At 37.4% G+C, this 24,024-nt stretch overlaps 2 protein-coding genes across 4 annotated transcripts; one reads left to right on the forward strand and one right to left on the reverse strand.

Annotated features, from left to right (window-relative positions):
* Positions 1–606: 606 nt before the first annotated feature.
* Positions 607–11,224, reverse strand: LOC103702409 (plant cysteine oxidase 3). 2 transcript variants are annotated; one of them, XM_039127932.1, is made up of 6 exons: positions 10,927–11,224; positions 5,541–5,701; positions 3,586–3,748; positions 2,135–2,335; positions 1,155–1,273; positions 607–1,033 (listed from the first exon to the last, which is right to left on the reverse strand). In XM_039127932.1, the coding sequence occupies exons 1-6, from the start codon at positions 11,039–11,041 to the stop codon at positions 1,019–1,021; spliced, it is 774 nt and encodes a 257-aa protein (XP_038983860.1). In that variant the 5' UTR covers positions 11,042–11,224; the 3' UTR covers positions 607–1,018. The 2 variants fall into 2 exon arrangements, with proteins under 2 accessions (XP_038983860.1, XP_017697099.3); XM_017841610.3 differs by having other exon boundaries at positions 613–1,052.
* A 3,089-nt stretch (positions 11,225–14,313) lies between these two features.
* On the forward strand, positions 14,314–22,075 carry LOC103702408 (uncharacterized protein At1g32220, chloroplastic). Of its 2 annotated transcripts, XM_017841605.3 has the most exons (12): positions 14,321–14,486; positions 14,567–14,665; positions 15,402–15,519; positions 15,634–15,722; positions 17,168–17,223; positions 17,329–17,384; positions 18,283–18,376; positions 19,457–19,536; positions 21,132–21,174; positions 21,396–21,487; positions 21,583–21,742; positions 21,833–22,075. In XM_017841605.3, exons 2-12 carry the CDS (start codon positions 14,610–14,612, stop codon positions 21,844–21,846), a joined length of 858 nt encoding a protein of 285 aa, XP_017697094.2. In that variant the 5' UTR covers positions 14,321–14,486; positions 14,567–14,609; the 3' UTR covers positions 21,847–22,075. The 2 variants fall into 2 exon arrangements, with proteins under 2 accessions (XP_008783063.2, XP_017697094.2); XM_008784841.4 differs by having other exon boundaries at positions 14,314–14,463; positions 21,583–22,075.
* Positions 22,076–24,024: the final 1,949 nt, after the last annotated feature.

Raw genomic sequence — 24,024 nt, forward strand, 5'->3', positions numbered from 1 at the left:
GCATGCCAAATCATGAATTAACAGGCAATTAGTATTTTGAGAAAAGAGAGGAAGGGAGGACTCTCACCTAAACATAAGCAAAATTTCCACCCCGATAATTTTTTTTAACCCCCAATAACTTCACCAACTAAGCTAGTTGTAAAAGACTATTCTACCTCTTCAGCCATAACTCCTTGCTATTCGTTTAAGAGGAACGAGTCTTTGGATCATCATAAGATTTTGGAAATGCTTTCCAATTATGTTTTCGGCACACTGATAAAAAATTGCCGACGCTAAAACAAGTTTGGCCAGGCAAGAATCTACACTAATATGGAAATTTCACAAATTGTTTCGAAGATCTCTGAAGGATTTTATCTGCATCCCTCCAACATCCAGAAAATAAGCTTCCCTGAAAGCTCACAAATCCTGCTGAGATTTGGTAAGTTGAATGAAGCTATTAATGCTATTTAAAAAAAACATAACACCTGTAAACCAAAATACTTTCAGCCACCTCAACGCAGGGCAGATGGCCATGTAATTATTTCATTAAGGATCAAAAAACAATCTGCAATAACCATATTGGAAAAAGAACCATAACTTGGCCACCATCTTCTTTGATCATGTTTCTGCAAGTGGGAACTCAAAAGCGGTCACTGAAATTTCTGAACATGTTTTAACAATAAAACCACAGTACTAGTTTTCTTAAAGAAAATATACCGCAGCACTCAACTACAGTATCAGCACTAGTAATCTAATTCACCAGTCCAATTTGCGAAACAACTTCATGTTTGAAGTGCAGCAAGGAAAAACAATTAGGGTCCCATGTCCCATATGCATAGAAACCCCAGTTCAGTGCAAGGCCCTCAAAGATAAAATATATGTTTGATAGGTGCAATCCTATCGATTGTATTTGAATATTGTCTTCCCTATTAGGGCTTTTGATGGATCGGTGACGAACGGATTCAGCCAGATTTAGCCCCAGTCAAGACGAGTCACTTCCCAAATATCTTGATGTACATACAGAAGGCACTTTGCTAGACTACATTACATGATCCTGGAAAGCAGAACTCTTCCTGTTATTAGGAACTCATTCCAACAGCATATGAAGAGATGGTCAGAAAATTAAATAATACATGCAGCCAACTATCAACAGATAACAGTCAATGGAGCCATACCTGCACAGCTGGACCAGCATATTGACCTGAGCGCATGTAGAGATCATCAGGGGCATCTATAGCCTCAAGCCATGCATAATCCTCATTACTCTCATTCACACCCAGTTTGTTTTCAGTTGCTGTCATTAAAAAGGTCTGTCACATAGTATCCAATCATCTGAAGCAACTTATGTTTTATTTAGATATTTTTCACCATTTTATTATCACATTCAGAATTGATTAGCAATTTATACTAATTCTTTCATATGCATCAATTTATTTGTCCTTCCTATAATACATTTCAAATTTCAATAATTATATTAATAATGGAAAACAGAAGCCTGGGAAAGACCAGCATGGAAGAGTATATAATGCTATGTAATATATATGATAGGTATATTACAGAACAGACAAGGGTTTTTTTTTTTTTGGTGAAAAATAAGAGGGGAAGGGGAGGGGCAGAACCCCACCCGCGTAGCAACCCCCACTGGGGCCCTTCCACTAGAGAATGTTCGATGCGGGTCGCAAGTTTCCGTGTGCCCTCCCCAACCCGTAGGAAATCCCACTGGGCCATCCACGTGTGAGTATGTCACCCCAGCGCTACCTCAGTACTGATGGCTACCTCAGTACTGATGGAAGGAAAGCATATCCACACAGAGCCACTCGGGCGTGGGGCATGTGGTCCCCTAATTTAATCGACGCCCGCGCGTTTCGACCCCGGACAACTCGGATGGAGTCCAAGCCCCCTTACCACCAGGCTACCACCTTGGTGGCAACGGACAAGGTTTTCAGTTATTGCTTCAAGTAACCTTTGGGAAGTTCACTTGATATACTATAGAGATAGTAAAAAGTAAGACTCTGTTTTACAGGATGATAAGCAATACAGAAACTTCTGCTCGTGAAAACTAGTTAAAGTATAGACTCCATACATATGCAAGAATTCAAAAATAAAGTTACTCACAAGAGCATATTTTGATGAAAAATAGACGAACTTTACTTACTGAAACTGGAGTACGGGTAGTCATGATAATAGGTGCAAAGCCTGCCAGCTTCTTCAGAGTATGGTGGAGCAAGGACATCAAGCACAGCACAAGAAGTAACAGCAGTGAAACAGTGCAAGTTGCCTCCACTTTTTGGGTACAAAACAGTGGTTGGACATGGTGCTGTCAGGACAGTGTCCTTGTGTAACTTTGCTAATCTCACTGCACAAAAAGAGCAGTTCCAATACATAAACCATCTATTGAATTCAGATATAAAATCATATAATTGGCAGGGCAAGAGATCTAGCAGCTCCTCCAGTTTTCAGAAATCGGCCTAAATAAACAAGAAGACAAAATAATTTCCTTCCAAAATAAGGCAAATATTGTAGCCACGCAGATCCATAGTAAGCCAAGAGAAAAAAGAGAATGTTCATTGGCATGTTCAAGAATGTGGCTGGGACATCTAATATCCTGCATAACTAATATTCTGACTTCACTTTAACCTGCCCGATGCATCTAAGAATAACAGAATAGTCCAACCTTGGAATCTATCTTTAGGGTCCGAAAGGTCGGCCTGATGTTCAAAACCTTGATGGAGCCAAGTAAGCTTTGGGAAGGATTATTTCATTCATCAGCTTTGTTAACCTGATCCAGCCTTGTACCTGTGGAGCCAAGTAATTCAGCTTAAGTCTGATCATTGGCTTGCGGCATTTGAAGAATCAAGAGAAGGTTTCCCTATCAAGACTGACGACAACTATGTGGATACAGTCATTTGTCTAGTTTGTAGTTGCAGCTTAAACTGCTTCAGTGAACTTGGAAAGAGTTTCTTCTCAAAAACAGTGAATATGGAAAGAGCCTTACACTAAAAAACAGAAAGTAGGCTTCCTATTATAGAAAATTAACAAAGGCAATCATAACTTAAAGCAGAAGTGACTATTTCTGAGCACTGTAAGCTTGGTAGCATGATATCGATGTCTTTGCTGATATATTAGATCCAGATCAGGTTAGGTAAAATAACATTAAGTGCTACAAGAAGTCCTGATAGCCATACACTTGGAAGTGGCTAGCTTTCATAAAGATTTTTATTTCCAGAGCGAAGTACATTAGATGCATACAGATGCGCATAATGACACAAGCATGTATCTATGAACGATAACAAGGAAGCACGCATAAAAAAACTATAGGGCACTCAAGCAGTAAGTTTTTGCGAATTGCAAAAGAAACCAGTAGTCTGTCTCTTGAAAGTTGGTTCAATATAAATAAATGAAAAACTAAATAAACAAAAACAAGAAACCACCTTTCCTCGCCCTTTGAAGCATCTAACAGAAATATATACTTATTCCTTCTAATGCTATCAGAATTTGTAAAATTATTGCTTACTGCCAAGAAACATTAATAGAATTTAAGCGTGTACTTGAATATTATAGCACTATCATAAGAATCATGCAGGACCATGAAGCTAAGAAGCAGACCAGGAAAGGAGTCAGGCTCTTGACTTCTCATCATACAGGCAGGTTCTATCCAGTCATATGCTTTCACATGCATAGAGCCATAAAGCATCTTACTCAAAACGGTCATCCCAGGGTGGTCATGTAGTGGAATAACAGATGAAGTAGGCAAGCAAAATATGCCAATCTGCAGAAATACAAGTCAACTTAAGTGCCATATCGTATTAGTGGGATAAAAATACAGAAGACAGTTAAGAAATGCTCTGATCCAGAATAAGCAGTTATACTTACAAAGTGCCATGCAATACAGTAATTTAACAAACCCATTTCCTAAGCTGTTTAAAACCCAAATATGTAACTTAACCTTTAATACCAGCATAACAACATAAAGCCGGTGACTTCGCAGGTAATGTCTTGAAAATCAGGGTCAAATGCTTTAAGGATACAGTGGCATCCGGGTTTCTTTAAATGATGGCCTATGTCCATAGTAAGTTTTTTGAATTGTACAATAAAATGCCCATGTTTTTGAGTTTGAAGTCTCAAAAACTCCATAGCACTGTGACATACGGCACCCATGGCAAGTGTCTGTGACAACTCATAGCTTCACTCATGTTTATGAGTATTGCTTTACGAAGACCTTTACTTCAATCACCAAGATGTCTGTCATTTGCATTAACCAATGATTATCGACATGTCATTTTATTAGCAAAATGTTGTCATCCAAGTTAATGATAAATAACATTAATCATCTATGATGTAAAACTTTCAATATTTAAATTGCCAATGAGAACTCTACTCTGATTTCAAGCTTACAAGTCAATCTGGTTGAGATTTCTTATGCCCCATGTGAATAGTTGATCCGATAGAAGAACACAGTTGCTGATCTGACCATTTTTTTGTGGTTATTCAACCAATCAAGGATTTTAACACCGCCGGAACAATATTCTTGGTGCCCTACTGTTCTGCGAGAAAACCACACGGAGTTGCAATGAAGGACATCAAAACTGACCCAGATCGATGCATAACACACATACTGATTGGTACCAGCCGGTATAGGCTCGCACCAGGGCTAGTTCAGCCAGTACCGAGCCCAATCGGGTCAATTTGGCCTTAAATTAATCAAAAGGGTGAGAAGGGGACCTCTCTCTAATGCTCTCTACTCCCAAGGCTGAGATGCTGAAATACAATGAAACAAGAGCGGGGCATCAGAGAAGGATGTGGCAGCGGCACCAGAGGAGGAAGCAGTGGGGTGTGGTGGAGGAGGCCCAAAGGAGGAGGAGGAGGAGGAGGGTTGTGGAAAGGCAGTGGGAGTTGAGAAGGGTTCCTGGCGAGAGGAACTGAGGAGGGTTGCTGGAGAGAGGAGCTGAGGCGGGTCACCAGAAAGAGCCTAGAAGGTTCACCTGTGGGAGAAGCCTGGGAGGCAAGAAGAGACAAGGAGGCATGGTGGAGAGAAGGAACCAAGTGGGAGAGAGAATACATGGAATATAGGAAGCAGCTAGGGTTAAGAAACCAGTGTCGAAAGCTCCTCATCCCCCAAAAATAAAGTTCTGAGCCATTGGATCAATGACACAATGGCTCATATTCACAACCACTTAACCACCCATCTTATTTCTCTTATTTAAAAAAAAATGCATCCTGAATAGTACTGGCACACAACCACATATAGTGAATTGATAGGGGTCGGATTGGCACTGTACTGGTCCAATAGAAAACTGGTACCACCATCGGTACCAAACTACCAATATCCGAATCCTTGCAACCAGCTCCTGCACTACTATTCCAAGTATGATCTTAATGTCAAAATTTCAACCTAATGATGGGGATCTTATTATCGATGATCGTTTTTCATGCATGTGCTTATTTCAGCACCTTGACTTGCTCATTGTTCTTAAGATATAAAATTAAAATGGACGCAACTAAAATATATAGAAGAATAAGATTCAAGTAGAATAACTACCAAAGCAGTTGAATGAACTTACCGAAAAACTATCACATTCATATATATGCAAGTATGTTATCGGTTGAGCCCATTGAGCAGTCCTGGCTGAATTCTTGAACGAATTTAACCCAAAAAAACCATGTCCCCTATCATCCTCCAGGTTATCATCTTTAAGACCAACTTCTGCCGGACTAATAGTATCTGAACAACATAAACTATCTCATCACATATACTAAATGAAAGCTGAACAATGGCTTACAAATATGGAGCTTGCAATATAATTTTCTTAAAGGTAAGATCCATCAGATTTACAATGTACAAGGTATCAATCCTCAAATTTTGTATTTATGACCAATCTAGAGCTTCAAAGGGAACACCAGCAGGTCTTAGCTCAGCTGGTTGGCAGCCAACTCTTCATGGGAGAGGTGCTCAGTTCAATCACCAAATGGTGGCAAATGACCACCATATTGCTAAAAAAAAAGAACTTCAATAGAAAGCTGATCTCCACAAAATAGCATGGACCAAGCAAGAAAGTTCCTGTATCACATAATATATGCAACTGATAGGAAAGAAAAGGCGGATGCCTTTGAAATCGTACACAGGGATCATTTATTCTTGAACATGATCCTATGTTATGTCAAAGTTAACAGCTAAGTTCTATTGCAACAATAATACCAAGATCGGCATACAATTATCTTAACCATATAAAACTGGACATCAATTTAATATCAAAGATGTCAACAGATGTACTCGAATTAACTAACAAACAGAAAATGAACTTCCAAGCTGTCTGATTGACCTAGATGTTTCTCAAGAAGAATACAAAAGAATATACGTATCTATAATTTGATGGACATACATGTCCTGTTATAGTGTCCGACACGTGCCTAACGTGTATTTATGTCCCATCAACATTCCAAAAGACAAACTCATACACTATGAAGCACTAACTGCTGAAAAAAGGTTAATGTTGTGACATTCGACATTCCAGCTAGGCAGCTAATCACAAGGAATAGATTTGGATGCTAACAGGTAAGGAAGGAGAAGGAGGCAGGTAAGTCACTTATTAGATAAATTGTTCCACTAGGCTAGTGCCAAAAGGTTCAAGGGAATCGATTTCTATCTCCAACCAAGCAGAATTTTCAGTCAACTTGTGAAAACTCAATTTACCAAAGAAACAAATCCCAAAAAAGAATCCACTTTAATCCATATTTTATATATATATATATATATATATATATATATATAAGTGCCTATAATTTCTATCCAGAGACAATCTGGACCCTTGAAACTAATAAAACAAATCCTGTCCGCTAGAGGTTCATACAAGAATCATAGAATCTAAAGACAAAATCGCCCCTGCCCATCAATAAGCAAAGATAAAACAATTTCCCAAAGGATTCCAGAGATATAGATAGCCAACTTGTAGCATATGTTTTACCAAATACCTTTGATTTTTTGCTGAGTTAATCTTGGCCATTCAAGCCACAAAAAAAATTCTCCCAATTACAGTTTCCCAATTTAATATGAATTCTCAACATATTAATATTGTTAAATTAATCCTAATCAGTGCATAGAAATCGATAAGTTAGAACAGAGATAAACTAAAATATTCCTAGCTTCTGGAACATTTCCATTAGGATCTAATTATCACAAAGAAATCCTTGGTTTTTCTCAGAAAATATTGGACAAGAAACCCAACAGAGCAGGTGACCTAATACAAAAAAAATCATAATTCAAGGGGTTGGTTGGATGCAAACATAATGTATTTGTGGAATATTCCTTGTATGGTTATGGACGGGAACAAGCTAAAGATGGAAGGAAAGCAATTTATCTTTAGATCGTAGAGCCACCCTCCCCCCCCCCCCCCCCAACTCCCCCATGGAAAAAAAAATACTGGAAATCAGCTTTTACAGAGAATCCGCTGTTCTTATATTTTTGGGGGGGGGGGGGATTGCTTGCTCGGATGGAGTTCGCAATCACGTTAGTCCATACTGAACTTTGTTCTTGTCCTCCTTTAGGGGCTTTGCAGGATTTGTCCATGGATAATTTAGCAGGCCATACAAACAGGGTAAGAAACTCATATCCTTTCAATTGCCAGGCAAACCATGGCTCCTAATATTTTCAAAAAAGAATAAGATCATGCCAAATATCTCATGCAATTGGATCTGATGTAATGTGTTTTCTCCTCTTCTTCTCCTCCTCTAGGGGGCACCAATCCAACATTGTTTTTCTCCTCTTCATGCATTACATCTTCTCCTCTTCAGACAACAACAAACTTTACCACAAAAAAAGACACTCTTTTCTTCTCCTCTTTGTATGTTTGTTCTTTTTATATTTTTAAACATCAAAACTTTAGCTATTGGGTGATTAAAGGACCATTGTTAACATTAGTTATGAAAATTTTTATTTACTACTTGATGACAAGGATTACCTTTACATCTTATAACTTAGCTGTAGATTGATCAGTCTGTGAGCATAATTTTATTCAGTACTTCAATTCTCATGCATTATTATGGTATGCTTTTTTATTTGATGTTCTCATCTTAGTTATGAATTCACTCGAATCTTTAAAAAAATCTAGCATACTGAGTTTGAGGTTTAGAATATTGGTCCTAACTATCTAAGCTAAACCCTTAACCTTTTCTCATCTTGCATTCTAGGAGCCACCTACCATCTTTTATATACTCTTCTACTCAATCCTTTTTCCATTCAATTGCCTAGTTACTCTTCTTAGCGGCTGTGGCTATATACCTTAACCTAAAAATCATCTAGCAGTGAATCCATCTTGGACCTCTAATGGCAACAATTGTAAGCATACCATCTTATGCCTCTCCTATTGCAAGACAATGGCAAGGATACCGAGACAAGTGCCATATGGGGTGAAACCTTCCTCATCAAATTGACTAAGAAGGACCTTTGATCTCATGTGAAGAATTTTAATTAAAATTTTAACAAAATGTCAGTTAGAAAAGGACTTTTTTTATTTCATAAAAGCAAAGGTTAGCCTCTCAAAATATATAAAAAAGGGAAAAGGCTTAAGCCAAATCAGTGTTTATAATAAAGACTAGTAGATATAAAACATATAGGGAAAAAAGGCTATTCTTAAACTTTGGGTAAACGATTCTTGTTCAAGTCTTCTTGAGATGGCTTCATGCAGGTCATCTCCCACCAATAAGGTTGGTTTGCAAATCTTAATCATCTAGCATAATAAGAATTGCATCTTGATCACTTGATGTGAGCTCCATATCTCCCTAGATCCATTGTAGCTTTGTACGAAAGAAAAAACTAACTGAACAAAAGAGATACATTATAGGCTATGAAAGTTAAATTAATGGACAAATATTGTATTAGTAAGTTTCTTCTAGACACCCTCAAAAATATATAATCCACATGTAACTTAAATGGCTTATATGTTAAATAGAAGTTAAATCCAAAGGATAAATTTCAAGTAAAACTTAACATGTATATCAATAATATTTATCATAATTAATATATCTTACTTTCAATCAATTCTTATTAGTTTTCTATCTTTATATTTTTTTTAAATTTAAATACATGTTTTATTTAATTTTTTTCAAATTCACCATATCTTTTTGTTTAGAAAAAAAATATTACTCGTTGCAGTCAAAGATATGCAGAGACTCAGTAGGCCTACCTAATGTAATGTAACAATGATATTATGAATGTTTTATTTTTAGAGTTATTTTGTAACATGAATGTCTCTAGAAAATTACTAATGCAATTTTGATAAATTTATCATAATTAAATCAACATAATTAAAATTGTGATTACTTTTTCCTTAAGTCAACACATTTAAGTCAAGAAGCAACAACCCTAACATTTAATTGAGAGCATCCGAACCACTAATAACCAAATTCATTAGACGATATAAGTGCCCTAAATCTCACCGTGCACCAAAAAGAACACCAAATCCATCTCAAATCCAACTCAGAACATTTGCTAGAAAGCATAATCTGCGACTTCGAAATAAAATCCAGAAAAGAGTCTATCTCTAGTTTCCTTAAAAAATCCTAGAATTTACCCAAAAATAGAAACTTAACCACAAAAGGATGTAACCAATCCAATTAATTTCTGTACTAACTCTATAAAAATGAAACTCTAGACCAGATACTATCTCTTTCTCATCCACTCCCGTGATCTTATCCTGGCAGGATCTTGCCCTCTTCTAACAAGAGTTCAAGTCGAATTCTCTTTGGCAAAGATTCATTCTCCACAGTGACCATGCCTCCTTGTTCCCAGGTATCCATTAATCCATTAATTGGCGGACTCACACAGAATGAATTATTACTTAACTACCTCACATCCTCGATGATCCATCTACCCCTAGTATCAGTCGTCTCCTACTTAGAAATAACCCCTGGCACAAATCCAATCAAATGCATCTCCTTTTTGTTCAAAGCCTTCTCATCATTTTCATTTCTTCAAAATCTGTTGTACTCTTTCATAGACCTCATCTCAAAGTTCACCCCAAATCCCAATGCTAGCCAACATATCCCAACCATTATCGCCATATGCAATTCCAAGCACATGCATCTCTGACAAAAGATTCAGAAGAATCCAATCCTATTTTGATCCCTCCTGCTGTCGCTATGATCATGATATAATCTATGACAGTTCTCTTCCAAACTAAGCTTAATCACCATCCTTCAAAACTCAGAACAATTTTGATTCTTGAACAAGACGTCAGCAACGATTTTTGCTGCCCCACCTACTTATTGATAGGAAGCCATATAAAAATCAGAATCATAAAATCTTTAAGAATATATTAATAGAAAAAATAGGAGCAACAAGTAAAAGGCATTGGAAGCCAAATAAAATAATAGTGTTGTCTTGCTTTTGTTAAAATCATTTTTCTGATTTGTTTTTAAAAGCATATGGAACCAGCATATCATCATATTAGCTATTTATTTTTCCACTCTCATGCTGTATTATTAGAAGCACCAATAACACATTCTTATATGACTTTGGTAAATATACGTTCATCTCGCGAAAAGTATTTGATAGAATCAAAAAAATTATTTATATATTTCTTTCCATTTTTATATCCTAAGCTAATTTAACGGCATAATTGTAATCTATAATATTTCTCCTAAATTCATTTAGGCTCAACGTGCATTTGCACGTAAATTTACCAGCTTCATAAAAGCGCGAAAAAGATAAATGACCAAAAATAAGAACAACACCCCGGGAGGGGGGGCTGGATTTAGAAGATGAACTATTCGATGAAATGCATGACCGATTCCACATAGCAATTCGATGTCCACGAACAAGTGCGTCAACACAGACCAATTGATTCGCACAAAACCCTCAAAGGATGGTTCCAAAAATCAGAGCACTTTCAGTTTTCGTCGGAAAACGGGACAGGGAGAGGATGCACGAAGAATTTAAGCCGATTAATTTACCGAGAAGAGCGGAGAGCTTCCGAATGGCCTGCGGGGAAGGAGAAGCGCCTGATGAAGGCGAGAAGGTTTTCTTGCAGAGCTCGTAGAGGACCTGCACCGAAGAGCCCTTCGCCATTCTTCTTCTTCTTCTTCTTCTTGCTTGGCTTCTTGGTTACTAAACCGAGCACCACTCGGAGTCTCGGACCTCCGGCCGTTTTCCTTCTTTCTTGTAAAAGAGTGGTTCGGAGATGGGTTTCATGGCCCGTGCCCCCGCGCCGCACGTACACGCGGGTCCCGCAGCCGCGCGGGCAGCTGTCATCTGGCACCTGGGAGAGAACAGCTCAGCTACGGCGGTTTAACTTTAACCAGTGTGCCCCTCGTTAGAATTGCATCTTTTGCACGAAGGAAGGATTCACCTTCCTTTCGGGCGACTCAACCGTTGGATCATCGACTTATCGATTTGCGAGCCGCGCAGGAGGTGAATGATGAGTTCGGATCGATTTGAGATCTGTGCGATGGATTAATCCAACCGTGGATTCGCGCGAAGGAAGGTGAATCCTTCGCGAGAGAGATACAGCCGCGACACGTGCGCCCCCGGTATGGGAAACCCAGGTTCCAGCCGGTTCCGTACAGGCTGTTGGTAATCGGGGCGGGGCCCAGGAGGGATGGAAATGAAGGTTAGATTTTGGGTGGATCCCCCTTCAGCCGCGTGGCAGGTCCCTCTCGAGTCTCGGCGGGCCGGGTCTCTGAAATTAAACCGTGCACGATCCCAATTATAACCATTTATTTTTATTTTTATTTTATTTTATTTTTTATAAATACGCTTCTAAAAATTTAAATTTACGTGAATACTTTTTTCAAAAATTATATTTACTTTTTACCCTTATAAAATACTATTTTTAGACCAAATACTTCTAATATAATAATTTTTCTAACACCGTTAATAAAAACTATATTTATTTTAATTAAAAATAAAATAAAATTTGAATTTTTTTTGTTCTCATTATAATCGTCTTATAAATATTTCTTTTTCTACATTCATCTATTAAAAATATTTTAGTTATTTTAATTTAAAATTATTAATTTTTTAGCGGCATTAGATGGTGTAGGAACATATGCAAAAATGAAGATAAAAAAAAAAGGTAGAATAGCAAAACAAATATTTTATGAAGGTATAGATACAAATATCAATTTTGAAAGAATATTCATGCAGAATTCGATGTTTAGAAGAATATTCATGCAAAAAAAAAACTCTTATTTTTATTATAATACGTCAAGATGCATGTTTAATAAATAAATTTTAAAATAACAAATGACTATGGATGACTGGAACACGTGGTGGCTAATTGGAGCTTAATTTGCCTTTCTAGATCAAATGGTGGTCTTGGACTTCAATTTCTTCACCAAAGAAATTAGTTTTAATGGAGAAACTAGCAGGCCATTTGCGTAACTAGGTTTCTATAATGGAGGATCCATGGATTTCAACTTTGCCTATTGATGCATTGCCGATGCCACTATATATGATGCATATCTAGGGGGAATAAGGTTTCTGATCTGATTTCCTATGCACGGCAATGGACTATTCTAAGTTTATCTTCTATTTTTACCACAAGAGATGGTTCAAATAATCCTAAAGAAGCCCATCTTGAAAGGGATTTTGAAATGATCAACTTCCACCGTTAATGATGGGAAACTTATACGGGATGGATGTTAATAAGAGGCTTTTTGAGAACAAGCAGTCATCTATACATCAACTACCAATGAAAACTAAGCAGGGCATACTTTTGGGGCGGAGCTTAGGGCAGCATGGGAGGAACTTTCTTATGCGATATGTGTTCTGCAGGCTGATTGTATCATTCTGGAGGAAAACTCAGCTTTTCTGATGGCGCACCTTAGGAAAGAAGGGTGGGTGAAGGTGGAGCACTTGCTTCTGGGCGACATTTGTCGGATGCTACGGAAGTGCCGGATTCTTCAGGTCAGGTATGTATTTCAGGAGGCGGACCAGATTGCTGACTGGATTGCCTCTTTCGCTGCACAACACTTTGGAGAGTTTCTTTGGACTCAGCAGTTTTCTGTTTCTTTTGCTTTGCGTTGCTTGCTTGATTCTAATGTAGCTGGTTATGCTCATGCTAGGATAGTGTGAGCAGCCAATTCACAAAAAAGAAAAAAAAAAGAAAGGAAAAAAAAAAAAAAGAGACCTGAGCAGGGCACCAATGAATTTGTTCGAATCAAGAAACCATTCAACATTTCAACAAAATTTGGATGAATCTGTTGAAGGATTTTGCAGCTGGTGATTGTGATTGGCTGGCATGTCATGTGTCGGAGATTGAGCATGCCTTATGTCGGATGTTTGGCATACCATGTGTCAGCTGTTTATTAAACATAAACCGGTGGTCACCCCAGTAGATATGGATCGAACAATATGGATAAGTCTCCTCAGAGCTACTTCGCACCTTCAATTTAAGAATATTTGGTTAGAAGGAGATTCCATGACTGTTATTGAATGGATTAGAGAACATAGAATGATTTTTCATGTCAACCGGTTCATTGCAGCCTCTTCTTTCAAACATTGTTCAGTGTGCAGCTATATTCTACCTTATCCATGTGCTAAGGGAAGAAAATCAGGTCACCTACCTCAAATAAAAGCCAAAAAATAATAAGTCACGGAGCGCTCTAGGTAACTTCCTCTTACTAATTTATAGAGCTCCCAAAGTGGTGAGCCACATAAGGCCACCCAATCCGCAGCTTCATTGATCTATCCATAAGTGTGCTTGGCTTAAAAAGCGACATATTCACCGACCATAGCTCGAATATCTCGGAGCAAAGTGTGGCAGTCAACCCCACCGTCAATGTTTCCTGTATCCAGTCAATCACCGTCGTTGAGTCACTCTCGAGCAAGATTGTGCTGACTTGTAAAACATGCCGGACTTGACACAGACCAGCCCAAGCTGCCCTCAACTCCGCTCCCGGCGCAGAAATATCAAAGGTTGCACCCACCAGCAATAACCATCTTGGAGTCCTAATTTTTAATGACGAAGCTTGTATCACCCCTCCTACCATCGTCTAACATGCATTCTTCAAAATTAACCTTGTTTTTTTTTTTTTTTTTTTTTTGAATCAGACCTCTCTTGCACCAAAAATAAAAAAAAAAAATACAAGATTCAATTTTCAGTCACCGATCCCATCATTGGATCCAAAATATTTTTTTTCCAAAAAAAAAGAAAAAAAAGCATTGGATCCAAAAAACCAAGACCAACATTCGTCGATTGAAGCTAACGGGGACCATCGAATCATATCATCAGATTTATACTTTGCACCCAATTGATGCGGGTCGGCAGCACGCGGCATTCCGGCAGCCCAAAATCAGCCAACGGCGCACCCGAGCTTTAAACCACACGAACCAAATAAACTTGGCGACCGCTGCGTGCCACCTGTTTCTCGGACTCTTCATTTCTCTCCCCGTTTCTCTCCCTCTCTCTCGATTTCTCTGGAGGCCAAAGCTAAGACCAAGAACCCAAACCAACTGCATCCCTACGATTCTCTCGCAACTCGCTGCGCGTGAGATTTCATTGCACAATAGGGTAGATCCACCTCAATCTCCTCTCTAAAATTTGTTACACCCCTGTCTCACTCGATTCCTTTCTCTTTTTCCTCGCTTCAGAACAAGGGAAGGTATCCGCAAGACGAAAGAAGGGAATTCCCAGATGAGGTCGATTGTCTCGCGTTTGATCTACTCAAAGTCCTCCATCTCTCGATTATAGTAAGCTCACTGTTTAACCATTTCTTGTAATTCTGTAATCTGATAAAATTCATTTTCTTTTATGTCTTTGCTTGAATAATTTGTGCCAAGAGGCAAATAAAAATAAAGAGATAAAAAGAAGAAAGTATCTGCCCTTTCTTCATTGAAATCTGATGACATTAGTTCTGTTCTTGAACCCCCGGAGGATAATGGCGGGAGAACCATTAATCTTTTGTTTTAATGGTATGAGAATTTCCCACGTCAAACAGTTAGGGTAACGCCTCCCGTTATTGGTACATGTAACCTCCTCCCAGTGGATTCTGTCATTGATATCTGCAATCCATAGTTTACGTTCTCGTTGGAATTTAGGGATTTATTGGTCTTTATCATGCCATGTTATTAGACCAAGGGGTGAGCTTCAATTTGTTAGGAAACATGTAATGTGTAGTAGTAAAACAGCTCTTTCCTGTAATTTTTGGTACATCATTCTCGTGAATAGGTGGTAACCTCTCTAAAAGTTTAGTATACATGTTGGAAGCCATCAGCTTTACTATCTACCTAAAAAGTTTAGTATACATGTTACTTCTCTGTCCATTTCAATATTAATAATGCTCGTAATTGTTTTACTTCTCGTCTCAACCTTGTGTCATGCTTCCTAGTCTGGTAATGTAGCCTTCATGGCCTTAAACATGATTTACTTGAGAATACTTCCTTTTTTATATATAAAAAAACTTCTCTGACTCTCTATTAATTTCAGCACATCAGGTCTGTTAAGAAATGGCAGGTTATTGTCTACTGATTCTAATCATGTAGATGAGCCTTTTAAAGTAGAGGAAGCAGAGACACTCAATGTGCCGCCTCCTCCATCAGATAAGGTTGTCTAGATCACTCTTGGAACATGGTTCACATTGCTTATTTACATGTATGATATGTCTTGGGTAGATTCTGATAACCTTTGTCTAAATATTCCTTGTTTGCTCTCATTACAGTTGCTAGTATTGGGCGGCAGTGGCTTTGTTGGTTCACATGTTTGCAAAGAAGCTTTAGAGCAAGGCTTGTCTGTTTCTAGTCTTAGCAGGTATCGTATTTTTGGGAAGCACAGGATTCGATTTAGGGCTTTTGAGCCTTGAATACTAATCGGGTCTGCATCTATTATCTTTCTTTGTATTTTCTTGGTAAAGTAAAAATCACATAACATGCTCTTGTATATATATTTCCATTATGAGAATTCAACTGATTAGTGACAATACTTTGCTGGTCAAATTGCTTGCCACAATGGAGATGGAAATGAGTAGCAGGGATGGTAAAGTGGGAACTTCTTGCTTGGAGTTTAGGTTAGATATAACAGCAGAAAGAGAAAACTTACTGGCTAAGCTCGACAAGGGGAAGGGAGACTGGGAAGGAAAAGGAGATATAGTCCATCATCGTCATGCTCATATAGAACCTCAGTAGAGTTAATAAAACCTCAAACACTTGTGATAAAAGGACTGGGCATAGGAAATAATAGAATACCTATTACCATAAACAACTGAATGCAATGCACAGAACAACTTTCTGTGAAATTATTATAGCTGAAGTGGATCTTATTTTATCTGTGAAAATTGAGTGGGAACTGGGAAGAATAAGGAGGTTCCATGCATATGTTTGATAAGCAGATTGTTGGCATTGGAAGATTTTTATGTAACAACTTTTCGTTACTTCTGCCTTTTTAAAATTGGGTGTAATGTATGACTCTACTTTGAACTAGAATTGCTTTGGGAAAAATTCCATTTATAAAGAGACAGTGGCCCTTTTATAGGTAGATTGTGACAAATCTAAAATGATATGTTGCGTTCCCAAGAAAGAAAGTGGTTTTCAGGTATTTGCCAGCCAAAACAGTGGAGAGCTATGTATTTACTGTTCTTAGTGGACATATACATCTTTGCTGCAATTCTAACACAATCGGGCTATCAGATTCTAGCTATATTTTTTGGTTGACCCTGGTTATAGTATATAAAGTTTCTCTGATTTTGATACTCCTGAGTCCTGATGCACTCGAAATTATGTTCCAATTCTAGGAACCCTCCAATTTGTGACTTGTATGTTCTGATTTAACGTAGTTGCAATCAGTGGCTCCATTTTGGTTGTCCTTAAGAATGAAATGTCTATGTTCAATTTTCTCTTCACATAGTCTATATTCTGCCTTCCATGTGAGGATAATTCTTATATTTATGCCAATATGTTGCTTGAACATGCTCAAAATGGTTGATGTCTTTTGTTCTGTAGTTTTTATAGTATCTGCTGTTGTCAACTACTTCTTCACTATGTACTTGTTTTATAATTGTTGGCCCCAAAAATATATGTTTATATATAATTTTAGATGCATTCACCTTTCCATCTAGAATAACTTAATCTTTTATTGGATTCTGTTTTTTCTGGGAGGGGGTGGGGGTTGCTCTAACATCAAGCCTTTCTAGCATATGGTATTTTCAACCTTCAAAGAAACCTACTTAGACTATCAACATGCTTCTATTTGTTTTTCAGATCTGGAAGGTCATCGATACGTGAATCATGGGCTGATAAAGTTGCGTGGCACCAGGGTAGAACGTCTAATATAAGCCCATTGCTTACGTCTAATATAAGCCCATTGCTTTGTTCTTGGACTAAATTTTGGTGAAGTTTGAAACTTGTTTCTCTTTTGGCAGGAAACCTTCTTGTACCTGATTCATTGAAGGATGTTATGAATGGTGTAACTGCTGTGGTATGTCAGTGCTTGCATAAATACTCTATTCTACTTAGCATTAGTGCACTAGGAGTTTATTTGAATGTCAGAAAATGGCTTGGGGGTAGTTGCAGTTAAATAGGAGATGCTGGTGGTGGTGGCGGCCTCATTAGTTTAGCATGGACACTGAATATTTATAAATTTTTGCCTTTTGTCTCATATATTCTCCCTGGACCATAACCTTGTTCTGTAGAAGTACTTTTGAAATGTAAGATGATATGGTCTCTATGATTTTATTCCCATTTTCATGATAATATACTAGTAGTAGGATTTGTTTCTCAGGTTCTTTTACCTTCTTTTCCTTTTTTTCGCACCCAAAACAACCTTCAGGCAGGACAAGTGTTGATATCTCATATTTGCCCTCAAAAGCAATTTTGTTTTCTTTGATTGAAATTGGATTTATTAATAATAAAAAGAGTCAAAGTATGGAGAAAATGAAATGTTTATGTTTGATTTCAATACAAGAAGCTTATTGGTTACGTATATGATGCATCAACACTTTTCTTTTATGGGTCTTATCCTATTGTTGCCTTCATGATCATTTAATATCTTGCTGCTGTTTGTCTTGATCTTCAATCTTGCTATTTGTCGTATTGGGGCCTTTTCCTGTTCATGAAGATCTTGAGGGGTTAATGCTATCCCTCTCTCCAACTTTGCCGTGTTATGTTGATCACATTTAGGCAGAAAGCTTTTCCTTACATGAACGATATACACCACATATCGTTATGGACCAAATTTAGAAATAACAGAACAAATTATGTCTAAACTTGTTGCAGAACCATCTCTTTATTTGTAATTTCTGAACTGAAATACATGCAAGATTTTAATTAAGTAATGTTATGCATTGTTAAAGAATTAATACCAAAATCTCTTGCAGATATCATGTGTTGGAGGCTTTGGGTCATATTCTCATATGTATAAGATCAATGGAACTGCAAACATCAATGCTATCAGAGCAGCTTCTGAGCAAGGTATTTACGTATTACTGTATTTTCATATTACCATCAGATATCATCCTTTGAAAACCAAAATTGGGCTTCAGGATACCAGAAAACTAAGGCCAAAAAAAAGAGAACAGTGCAAAGTTACATAAAAGATATGATTAGACTGGTAAATAGTCTGAGGTGATAGACTGGAACAACTGGGCTCAATTCGCTTACAGCTCTATGGTATCAACCCAAAAAATATGTGGTGAGAATAAAAGAAGAAAAAGACTTTGTGAATCATTAGGCAAAGTAAGCATCAATGCATGGGGAGGCCAATGCTCTTAAGCCAAAAGGACTTGAAGATTTACAGATTGAATTGTTTTGCAAATTAACAACTTGCAAATTTCTGCTAATTTATTTGTGTGTAAATTCTGTTGTTTTTAATTTCATTACCTTGGTTCATTATTTTATATTTCTGTACATATTTTTCTCACTTCACATATTTATTTTCTTAATATCTTTCCTCGACATCATGAGCATTGGCATATGTTTTAGTTGCACGGGGGTGCTTGGTTGGCATATTTATTTTCTTTATATTTTAAGTTGCTTAATGTCCAAAACAAGGTACATAGTCTTGGTATCGGGCTCCATACTGGTGCCACATTATCACTATGTTGGTACGGTACAGTACGGAGCTGGTTCGGTATACCGTGTGTTAGTTCGCCCGCCGTACCATGTATCGATATCGAACCGGTTCGGTATGGTATATACCATATTGTACCACTTCGGTACGGTACATACTGTACCGTACCAAACTGGTACGGTATAGTGTACCATGGTCTGAGATAAAAGTCTAATTTCCTTCTTTGTTCTCTCTGCTTGACCTATATGTGTTGTACCTGTTACATTTTTTTTTTTTTGGTTGGGGGTGGGGTTACAAGAAAGAAAAGCAATACAGCAAGTTATGTCTATTAATGTCTCATTGCCTTCTAAGTCTTCTTTAATGCTGTTACTACCATACATCTAATGACTGTTTCTAGAGGATGTTTAGTTGTCCTTGTTCTAGATGAAATGCACGTGGTTAAAAATTCAATTATCCGGCACCTTATGTCTTTTTTATTGCAGGCGTAAAAAGATTTGTATATATCTCAGCTGCTGATTTTGGTCTCGTAAATTATCTGCTACAAGGTTATTATGAGGGAAAGGTATTGTTTTTTAATAATCTAGATATTTAATTGTATCTTTTTTGGGAGCTACGGCAGTAAGTTTAGCTTAAGACACCATAATGATTCAGCCACATGTAAAAAGATTTGTTTATATCTTGGCTGCTGATTTTGGTGATGCAAATGATGTGTTACAAGGTTATTATGAGGGAAAGGTATTGCTATTTAATAATCTAGATGTTTAACTGTTATCTTTTCTGGGAACTATGGCAGTAAGTTAAGCTTAAGAACCATAATAATTCAGACATAAGTTTTAATTACTTGTAATTAAGAAAAATAGGACTTGAGGTGTATAATCATCTAGACATTTCTAAACTATTCCATTGTTTATAGTATTAAAAAAAAATGATGGCCGTTTGTAGATTGTTAACGAATGTAGACATCTCAGTATATAATCTAGAATTTTGTAGTTTGACATACTGCAGTTGGTAGAGGCTTCTAGCGGACTCAATACTTGAAGTTATCAATTGTTTGATGTATCATTCAACGGAACTTGTAGAGCAGTAACCATAAAGAAAACCCATTTGCAATGAACTGACTTGAGCTAAATGAGATTTGTAGTGTCCGATTCTAACAACTCTTGGAAATGATTTGTGTTTGTCAGAAGTTGCACCTAGCTGAAACCCGATTCAGGCGAACCTAGTGGTCCTCTCTGGTGGTCTTGCTTCAACTATGACTTCTTCTTGAAAAGGCTTCAGTTCTAGGTTGATCCACTATGACAGATCGAATGTTCTAAAGTTTGAAACTTAAGGACTTGATCTATTCTAACTCATTTAACTTTAGTAATGGAATGACCCTAAATTTGCCAAAAATATGAAATTAGAAGTCTAGATAGGTTGAAATTGTGAAAGACCTTGACTTGAGCTGATCGAATTGTAGCCGTAATAAACTTTCTCATTCATCAGTTTGTATTTAGTTGATACATAGTTCATACTGTACTATTTAGGTAAATTAGAGGGTCTTCTTACAAGTTGACACCTTTTTAATTAAATTAGCATGCTGTTGATATTGACAGAGCCATCACCAAAGTCATTGTCTCATAATTCACATAGCACAAGGCATTAGTGATGACCGATCGAGGTGGTATAATTATTTTCCCCAAAGACTGGAGGGAAGGTTACTGTGTGAGCAATCTGGGATGTGTAATGGGGAGTGTGTTGGTGTGGGAATGGATCTATAGATATGTAAGTGGTCAAGTGAGGGGAAGTGGAAAAAATTTCAGTCGGATTGTATTCTGGGAGCACTTAACCCTTATAGGAACTAATTTTGAAAGATTTATTAAACTATTCTAGAGAAGCTAGATAAGCTTTGTTGGTGATGATTAACTTTTTGACATGGGAGGCTTACTCATCCATATCTTTACTGGATGTGACAGCAGAAAGTGTAGTATGCTTGTAGCCTGTTTGTAGCTTCTCGTGATTCTTGACTTATCATTTGCTTTTTTCTTGCTGTAAACATTTTTTGCTTGTTTTATTTTATCTTCCTAGTTTTATCACTTCTGTTCATGATTGTCATCTTGCACTTGCTCTGTATGCATCTGTCATTCATGACAAAAAAATTGTTCATTTGTGGCACAGAAAGCTGCTGAAGCAGAGTTGTTATCAAAATTTACATATGGAGGTCAGTTTCCTTGATCTTAGTTTCATTAATCTTGGCTGTGTTGAATCCAAAACTTATTTTTTTTTAAGCTTGTTAGGAATTGTTAGTTTATTAATAGTAATAAATTCAAAAATTCTTTAGTTTATACAATGAGGGCTTTCAGGAAGCCTCACAGTGCATTGCAAGCATGTGGAGAACCTTAAGATTGCTTGAGAGCGTACATCACAGTTTATCTTTTACAGGAGTTGTGCTCAGGCCCGGTTTTATACATGGGACTCGCCGAGTTGGGAGTATGAAAATACCTCTAGGTGTTATTGGGTCACCACTGGAGATGGTAAAATCTCTCTCTCACACATTCACTTCCACACACACGTGCAGTGATAAGATCAAACTGAGAAGACCTGGAATCATGAGTTCAATTATGCGCAGGTCCTGCAGCGTGCGAAACCACTCAATCAAATCCCACTTGTGGGTCCTCTCCTCACTCCTCCAGTGAATGTTACAACTGTTGCAAAGGTTGCTGTGAGAGCTGCAACGGATCCAGTTTTTCCTCCAGGCATTGTTGATGTGTATGGTATCCTGCGCTATGGTGAGCAAAAGTGACATCTCTCCCAGAGGAAATGGTCACAAATCAGCACCATCTCAAGGTTAAAAATTTGCTATTGTTCTTCCCATACAGGCCACAAAGGATGATAAATATTCGTTTCATCAAATTCTGGCCAAGCAATAAGAATGCATGAGTTTATGCAGAGCTCAACTCCCGTCCGTTTTCATGCACCCAGTTTTCCATGAATGGTTATTTTGGTGTAAAAATCGCTTTTCCTTATAAGATTTGGTTCTTAAATTGGCTTCTATGCCTTGGCTACATGTCCCATGTTCTGCCAAAAATTTGGTCGATAGCTAATGATCTGGCTTGTGATAATAGTGGGTGGCGGTATTGGAGTCTTGGATTGGTTTCTTGTGACTTCTCTTTCTTGGTTGGCCATGGCCGATGCTTTCAAAGTTTGACTCAAAGCACCAGAGGGCATGGCCACATACACGCTGGCCATTCATCGCTTCCTAAGCTACCATTCATATGCTCAGCTACAGATCCTAGGCTACCATATATCACTTCCAACCAGAAAAATATTTTAAAGAACAAAAAACTTTTCCTTGAGTTGTTACGTTCTACACTTTTAGTTAGCGTTACATTCTCCCAATTGACAATGTTTGTCATCAAATTTAGGAATTCATCTTTATGGAATGATTGTTAAATTGCAACATTGGCTGTAGTTGCTAATTCATATTCTTTCTAGAGTTCTTGTCGAAACGAAAAAAAGAAAAATCTTTCTATAGTTGATCCCTAAACTTGCATCACATTATCAAGAGAATTACTTAGAGCAGATGCTATTACAAAAACTGTTGAGGGCAAGACGAGGAAAAAAGAGTGCTTCTGAGAACATGATGATGACTTGCTCTAGTGTGGAGTGAAAATGAAAATGATCAACTAAGAAACTATGCATTGCTTTGCAAATGTAAAGGAATTCAATAACTGTTTTCATTTCTTAGTTGAAAAGGAAAATTCATTAGGTTTACCTGAAGTCCAAAATATTGCTAGTTTTTACTGATCTGAACTACAAAGATAATGATGATAACCAAACCCAAAAATAATAGCCATATCAGAAATGTGACTACTCCCACCATGTGGAAATTAGAACAGTAAGAAAAAACTAAGCGACCTGAGTGGTTTGCATTCAATCTCACTAACCTTTGCAATATGATTTTCACAAGCACCAGGGCGAAAAAGTACAGGCAACAGCCTGGATTGGTTCAAGAGTTTGTAGCATTTGTTAGTAGTTCAAACCAATTTAAACAAACCTTCTTCGCTAGTTTTCATGGATCAAAACAATCTTGTCCATAATTTAAGAAATCAAATGAAACTAAGTCTTGTCCAAAAATAAAGAAAGGGCAAATTTCAATAATGTAAATGACAAGAAATAGTAATGACATCAAAATATTTATCATATTTTGCGACAAGCATACGCAGGATCGAACAAGATATATATTTGAAGGAGGAAGGTGATTTGGATCTAACAAAAGCTAAAACACCTTCTTCCCCGGAGTTTTCTGAAGTTGCTGAGGCTGATAAATATAAGTATTGTACTATAAGTAGTACATTTTTGAAGGGCAACTCATGGGGTTCGTGCATTTTACGATGGATCGCCTGCCACGTAGCATATCAACAGTGCATGAATTTTCTTTTCTTTTCTTTTTAGTTTAAGTAGATTAAAGCCCCAGTCCAATCCCTGAATGGGTTTACAAGCTTTTTGTCCTGCTCCTCGAACACCTAAGCAACAGGCTCTTCACTTTATACAGAACTCTCATATTTAATCTTACTCTTCTTGCTACAACGAGCATCAAATATCTAAAGAAAAGCAGTATAAAACAACAATGACGCCATCACCAACCCGGAAGCCTAAGCACTATCAATGGATACAGAAAATATCTTGCCACCATGGAGACTGAACAGAAAGCTTTCGCTAAATTTTTGGACTGAAATGACATCTCCTATATTAAGAAGCATGAATTTGAGTTTCTAAAGTGTCGGTAAACTTTAGTTGACATTTTACAAGGTTAAGGTGTCGACGACCTTTTAGAATCTGTTTAGTTGACAGCATGATCATATGATCTCCTAAAAGTTTGGACCCCAACTCACTGGGGAAAAGCACTTAAATTCTATGAAAAAAAGAACTGCAAAAAAAAAGTTTACCGAGCTGAAGTCAAATTTGAAGATCAATTTACAAAAAATGAATGTGCTAGCTATAAAAATAATAAAAGTATAAGTTTGATCCGGAGAAAAGAAGAAATTGGTTTATGAACCTTATTCTACAA

Source organism: Phoenix dactylifera, chromosome 7, assembly GCF_009389715.1.
Source record: "Phoenix dactylifera cultivar Barhee BC4 chromosome 7, palm_55x_up_171113_PBpolish2nd_filt_p, whole genome shotgun sequence".
In the NCBI taxonomy this organism is placed as follows: domain Eukaryota; kingdom Viridiplantae; phylum Streptophyta; class Magnoliopsida; order Arecales; family Arecaceae; genus Phoenix; species Phoenix dactylifera.